Source organism: Dipteris shenzhenensis, chromosome 33 (assembly GCF_047967505.1).
Source record: "Dipteris shenzhenensis isolate YYH24624 ecotype China chromosome 33, Dip_SZ_1.0, whole genome shotgun sequence".
Classification (NCBI taxonomy): domain Eukaryota; kingdom Viridiplantae; phylum Streptophyta; class Polypodiopsida; order Gleicheniales; family Dipteridaceae; genus Dipteris; species Dipteris shenzhenensis.
This window is the reverse complement of record NC_141628.1, coordinates 2,623,012-2,629,987: the sequence shown is the minus strand read 5'-3', so window position 1 is coordinate 2,629,987 and position 6,976 is coordinate 2,623,012. Positions and strand designations below refer to the sequence as shown.

General features: G+C 44.4%; 1 protein-coding gene across 1 annotated transcript; it reads left to right on the top strand.

Annotated features, from left to right (window-relative positions):
• The first annotated feature begins 205 nt into the window (after positions 1-205).
• Positions 206-1,937, top strand: LOC147879541 (polyphenol oxidase I, chloroplastic-like). Its single transcript, XM_087371396.1, has 2 exons — positions 206-927; positions 1,079-1,937. The coding sequence occupies exons 1-2, from the start codon at positions 206-208 to the stop codon at positions 1,935-1,937; spliced, it is 1,581 nt and encodes a 526-aa protein (XP_087227522.1).
• The last annotated feature ends 5,039 nt before the right edge of the window (positions 1,938-6,976 follow it).

Genomic DNA, 6,976 nt, shown 5'->3' with positions numbered 1-6,976 from the left:
AACCTTTGTTGAACTCACGTCATAGGATTACATACCGTGAGTGAATAAAAAATGGTATATTGTCTAGAGAGGAGGACAAAAATGTTAGTCCAAGGAATTGCCGACTGCCGTATGACGAGAGTGGCTCCACGGTATTGCCGACTCTCAATATCGTTATAATCCCGACTGCCTTCCTGAGCTCATGCGCGTTGTGCCACAATCAGCAATGGTGCCCCCGGTAGCCGTCCCTCTCCTACTAGCTTCTCTTTTCTGGAGTTGCATTCTGCTTCCTCGCTTCGGCGATGGAGCGCCCATCACAGCTCCCGACCTTAGTAACTGCCTGTCCGCTAACACCTTCGGTTGTTGCCTCCCCTTGCCTGAAAAGACCGTGAACTTCTCCTTCCTGAATTATCCACGGCAGACAAAGATCAGACGGCCCGCCCACACGGCAGATGCGGAATACATCAAGAAGTACAACAAAGCATATGAGCTCATGAGAGCGCTTCCGTCTGATGATCCCAGGAGCCTTGCTATGCAGGCTGATATGCATTGTGCTTTCTGTGACGGCGCGTACTATCAACCCGGTTACAATCTCACGCTTCAAGTACACGAGTCGTGGCTTTTCTTTCCCTGGCATCGTTGGTACCTCTATTTTCACGAAAGAATCCTGGCGAGTCTTATTGGTGACCCAAGTTTCTCTCTGGTGTTTTGGAATTGGGACAATCAAGAAGGAGGAAATCTTATGCCTTCCATGTTTGTTAAAAATGACACTGCACTCTTCGACTCCAAACGGAACCCAAATCACCTCCCTCCCCAGCTTCTCAACCTTCAGCATCCTTTCTCTAGCATGACCAATACATCGCGGATCATCGACGAAAATTTGAATGCGGTGTATCAGGCCCTAGTAACTGCATCAACGACTGAGCTCTTCACTGGAGGTGTGTACAGGTAATAAGCTGGTGTCAGCGCCAGTGCGGCACGACAAATTCTCGGTCCCAATTGTAGCTGATGCATTAGTCATTGGTATACAGTCGCAAATGCAAAATTACTCGCTATTGCAATAAGACTGCGTGTCCTCTAATTCGGATGTAATGTGCAGGGCGGGTACCAACGTCTCAGTGGGAAGGGATGTCCCTGTGGGTGGGAGTTTAGAGAATAGCGTACACGGAGTTGTTCACGGATGGACGGGCGATCCGCGGGAGATGTCCGCTGCCGACATGGGTAATTTCGCTACCGCAGGACGGGATCCCATGTTCTATGCTCATCATAGCAATGTCGACAGGCTTTGGCATGTTTGGAAAAAGTTACCCGGTGGAAGGCGCAAAGACCACACGGAACCCGATTTCCTTGACGCGGAGTTCGTGTTTTACGACGAGAATGCTAACCTAGTAACGGTGAAGGTCCGAGATGCTCTGGATTCTGAGAACCTTGGCATTACTTACGAGCTCGTTGAGGCAGACCAGAATTGGATAAGCTACGTCCCGCACCCGGGCTCCAAGGATACTTTTAAAGCCGCAAAAAAGCCATATTCTGAAATGAAGGAGATCGCACCAGCAACGGAGGCCTCGAGGAGCGTTAAGCTAGGAAAGAGGCTAGTTGTGGTGGTGAGGCGAGCTTGGGCGCGGGTGAAGGGTGCGGAGAAGCTGGCAGAAACGCTGGTGTTGCAAGAGGTGGAAGTGCCGAGGGAGACGTTCGTGCAGTTGAAGGTGTTCATCAACCTGCCGGATGCAGACGAGGATACAAAAACGAGTGGGGCGGAGTACGTGGGCTCGTTCAATGTGCTTCCACGTCCTGGGAAAGAGCGCTTCTTGGCTAACGTGAAATTGGAGATCGGCGACAACATCAACAGGATTGGGCTTCAAAACGAAGACAAGGTGGTCATCACCGTCTTGGTCCAAGCTCTTCATGGCGTCAACCCCGAAGTGACATTGAAAGGCATCAAAATAGAGTATCACTAATTAGTCTCAGCCCCTTCTAACCCACGGAATGGTGGCTCAATCAGACTCCACGGCGATCATGGCATATAATAATCTTGCCATCCTCCTTTTTTTCCTATGAGAGATCATTCAAAGGCTTCTAGAGTTGTGCCCATCTTAATAAAAAGCACTCTCTTTTCTTTATTTACTTATTTATTATAAGTTCAAGAAACGTGAAATTATAACTAGCTTTAAAATCAAATACAAGGATACATTTGCATGGAACACTAGAAAACCCTCAAAGTGCAAATGCCAAAACAAAGGTTTAACTCACATACACAATCGATCCAAGTGACCAGATTCTCATGCACGGCAAGCACATTGAGTAAAGTGCATAAAGGTTTTATGTGTCTATAATCATGTGAAAAAGATGGACTAAAACCCGGCCCCATCAAAACTCCATAGCAAAGACCCTCCATGAGTCATAATAAAGTAGTTGCTTTGTGTTTTAGTAAGAATTGCATTTTCACACACAATATAGATAAGGGGATTATAAACACTCTTCAACACATACATGTGCTATATTGAGATTTCACATGGTGAACACCTCAAGTGTAATGCAAACAACACAATTCACTTTAAGGTAGACTAGATATTAATGATACCTGTCCATTTTAGTAAGCCGTTTTTAAAACCCTTATCTATCTCCATTCATGCAACATACCAATTTTATCAAAAGTTCAATCAATATATTTGAATGGAAAATCCAATTCCTTGGCGCAAAGGGGTGCAACGGTAACAAGCAGTTTTATTCTTCTCCTTAAGGTAGGTTTGTCCATTCATGTAGACAAACCACCTCCGCTGACATAACTCGAGCATTCTCAAGCGTGGTGGGATCTATGTCCTTTGAGCTCACATACCTATAACGGAAAAAGTACACCATATTAGCAATATGAAAACCTTGCATGGAGCATTGATACACTTCACATTTTGTATCCTGTAATGTACCTCACATGCTCGCCCATCTTGTAAATACAATCTTTCACATCCTTCTATGCATTATCAGAAATGCTAGTACGTAGTATGAAGTGAACACACAAGGAATGGTTTATTAATTGCTTCTAATTCACTCACACATTTGGAAGGAAAAAGAAATACTTACTTGGAGCATCTTGTGCCAATCATTATTTTTCAAGCCATATAATTGCTCTACACCTCTTTTCTTGCTCTTTGTGAAGGCCCCCTTCAAACACCTGATGCCAGTGGGAGTATGAATTGTAGTGAGAGCTCGCTTCACCACCACCAACTCTAGGTTTGATAACCTCCACAGTGCATGAGGTGAAAAGACACACCCATTTGGCCTCTCTTGTGGCCAAGCTTCACGCATCCTCCCTGTGGTGCGTACATCCTCCCTTATGCTTACAGAATCTTGTGTCCCATTCAAATGTTCAAAAATGGTAGATGCCACATTCTTGAAGATATGCGTGGGATCAAGCAGGTGATTGATCTTGAGGTGGGACCAATATGGTAGTCAATAAAAGATTGAGTATCTAAACAAAAGCTGGTGTTAGTATGCAATCTTTATTTTCCTGTAATATAGCACACAATAGTTACAAACCCTTACCGTCTCATGCTAAGTGAGGAGTAGTGGAACCGTCCCAAATTCTCATCCAATCTACTGTAATGAGTGACTATGGGGGGACTACATTCCAAGGGGCGACATATCTAGGATGATCAGGTGGGGAAAATCAATGGTGATTCTCACAGATGACCTTATTCAATTTGTCTGCCCATGAGGAAACTAGCGAAGGACCTTAAACAGGACATGCATGGTAACCCGATGTAGTGAGACCTAAACAATAGATGCAATTAAGAGTTCAAGGTGGGTTCAACGTGCCACATTGATTGCCTACTCACAATTAAAAGTTCAATGCTTACCTGAACACTCGCCATAGTTTGGGAACTCATGCATCGTCCACATCAAGATTGCTTTGTAGTTAAAGTCTCGTGAGGAGGGAGGCTTGCTCACATCATCATGCACCTCGATACCTCTCCAAAGTATCTCTAGGTCATCAATCAAAGGCTCCAAATAAGCATCAGGATTTTTCTCGATAAGAAAGTGCTTCCTCTTTTTTTCTTTTTTTGTTTCCGTTATTTGCATTGGTCTGCAGCTAGTACTTTAAGCGCTAGCTGCAGTGATGGGCATAGACACCCTTTCTTCCCCTCTCTTCTCTTATTCCCTCTTCTTCCCCTCTTTTCCTCTTTTCCCCCCTCTTTCCCTCCCTCTCCTATTTCCTCTTCTTCCTCTCTTTTGTTCTTTTCCCCTCTCTTTTTCCATTCTCTTTTGCCCTCTTCCTTCCTCTTCCTTCTCTTCTTTTCCCTCTCTTATTTCCTCTCTTTCATCCTCTTTTCTCTTCTTTTCATAAGCATATGCATTTGCCTATGCTTACGGTCATATGCTTATGCTTATGCTTATGCATGAGCATATGCTCATATGCTCATATGCTTTTCCCCTCTCTTTTTTCCTTCTCTTTTTCTCTCTTCCTTCTCTTCTTTTCCCCTCTCTTATTTCCTTTCATCATCTTTTCTCCTCTTTGCATAAGCATATGCATTTGCCTATGCTTATGCATGAGCATATGCTCATATGCTCATGCATAAGCATACACTACAAGGCATAGGCCATTTTTCGACGAAAATATCGACGCTTTTTACATTAAATTTTTTTTTTTCACAGGCGCAAACGTCGCTATAAGTGTCACTAAAAGCGTCGAAAAAGGACCGTCACTATAAAGCGTCGCTATATAAGTGTCGCTATATAGCGACACTGTTAATCATCGCTATATAGCGACATGTAAACGTCAATATATAGCGATGATTAACAGAAGTAAAAGAAAAGGGTTAGTGGGGCTAAACAACCCCACTAATCCTTTCCTTTTTTTGTAATTACAAAACAAAGTTTTTTTATAACAAAATTTCCCTTGCGAAAAGGGTGATACAAAATCGCTCTTGTGAAATGATGAGAAACAAAAGCATATACATATCGGACATATAAAACATTGTTTGTAACAAAATTACCCTTTTGAAAGGGCGATACAAAATTGCTCAAACGAGCGGATATACAAAACGCTACTACCACTACTACTAATCTGAATCCGAATCATCCTCATCTTGTTAGCCTATTCCTTGGTCCTTGACACCTGCATCTTCTCCCTCGTCCTCGCCACCTGCGTCTGATCCTTGGCCCTGTTGATCGCTCGCCTCCGATGATGGGACGCTTGAGCTTTGACCCTAAGAGTGAACCATATAAATAAAAAATTAGATTGGAACTTAAATTAAAAAGTGAGATTACAAGTAGGAGTAAACTTATACTGTGTGAGCAGCCACCTCAGCCCAATCGACTGTCGCTCCCATTGCCTCTTGCTCAATGAACCACGGCTTTGTTCCTATCCGAAATGCGCGTCGCGTCTCTGCATCTGTAGGAAGATGACCCATCGCAGCTTGCTGTGGATCCAATTTACGAGAGTTAGAGCTAGCTAAAGTGCATGTAATATGTAGTAAAACAAATAGAACAATACATTAATTGAGAAGAAGTAGACTTACCATGATTGCCTCGAATGCATACCGTCCGCCTGTACCAAAGTGCGAAGTACCTATGATGTCCAGCCATCTCTTCGTAGCCCTCCTCTGACCCTCGAACAATTCAAGATGGTCCCTATGTTGCTTCTTGAAGTACTTCCAATCAGCTTTGTCTGCCTAGCTGGGTTTAGCCATAGCCAACCCCTTTGTGATGAAAGTACGCAAGGTTGATCTACGATGCTTCAAGACCAAACCCATGCGCTCTCGCATAGAATCATCATTAAACTCCACATTTGGCGGATTAGGGTATCTTTGTTTTAACTCATCGATGACCGCCTGCTTCTTTTGGGCATCTTGATACCACCAATCGATATTTATGCCGCTCTTGAAGTGATGACTCATCAACCTCCTCATAGTGGCCATCATTGCTTTGCACTTTTTATCTTCTATTATCTCTCCGGCAGATGTGATTTGATAGGAGAGATCCTCTGATGAGTAAGGAGGACTGACGGTAGCAGAGTCAGAAGGAGTGGAAGCTGTGCGAGCCCTTCCGGAGTGAGGAGTAGCAGTGGGAGTAGGAGAGGGAAAGGGACCTGACTGATACTGTGTCTCCGGACCAAGTGGAGACCTAAAGGAGCGTGAGTGTGCTGACTCGTCTACATCTCCTGAGTCAGCACAACATGAGCCGCCCATCCTACTCTTCCTTCCCTTGCAAGAGGCATGCGCAGGTGATGACCCCACGGTCGAAGGGGTAGGAGGGGATAGCTGGGCAGTATGCCCACTCGTCGGTGTAGGGGAGGGAATTGCTGAGGTCCTCTGAGATAGCAAAGAGAAGAATCTCACTGCCTCCTCATCGCTCATCTGCACTACAAACTCGTCGGGACTCTCAACAAAGCCATGCGCGGACCAGGGGTAGTCGTAGTGCTAGGTCCGAGAGGAGTCGAAGTCCTCGTAGTAGTCGCCTGAGAGAAATCAAAGTCCTCTGGAGCATAAAAATCATGAGCTCTTCTCCTGCGAGGCTGTTCGTACTCATCGGATGAGTGACGTGATCCCATGTCTAACATAGACACAAACACGAAAACAAAAAACAAAAAAACAAACATAACCATAGGCATAGGCATAGGCATAGGCAAGAAGAAAGAACAAGGAAAGGAAAGAAGAGGGAAAGGAAAGAGGGAAAGAAGAGGGAAAGGAAAGAAGAGGGAAAGGAAAGAAGAGAGGAAGAAGAGGGAAATAGAGAATAAGAGTTAGAGAGAATAAGCTCATGCTTATGCTTATGCGGAAATAGAGAATGAGAGAAGGGGGCAATAGAGAAGGGGGAAAGAGAGAAGCTAGAGAATGAGCTTATGCGGAAATAGAGAATGAGAGAAGGGGGAAATAGAGAAGAGGGAAAGAGAGAAGCATAAGCATGAGCTTATGCGGAAATAGAGAAGGAGCTTATGCTTCTCTCATTCTCTATTTCCACATAAGCTCATGCATAAGCATAAGCTTATGCGGAAATAGAG

What these genes read in the sequence shown, in the direction of transcription:
- LOC147879541 (XM_087371396.1), top strand. Translation starts at nt 206, where the DNA reads ATGGTGCCCCCGGTAGCCGTCCCTCTCCTACTAGCTTCTCTTTTCTGG. An exon ending in TTCACTGGAGGTGTGTACAG is followed by an intron (nt 928 to 1,078) that starts GTAATAAGCTGG and finishes TGTAATGTGCAG; the next exon opens with GGCGGGTACCAACGTCTCAG.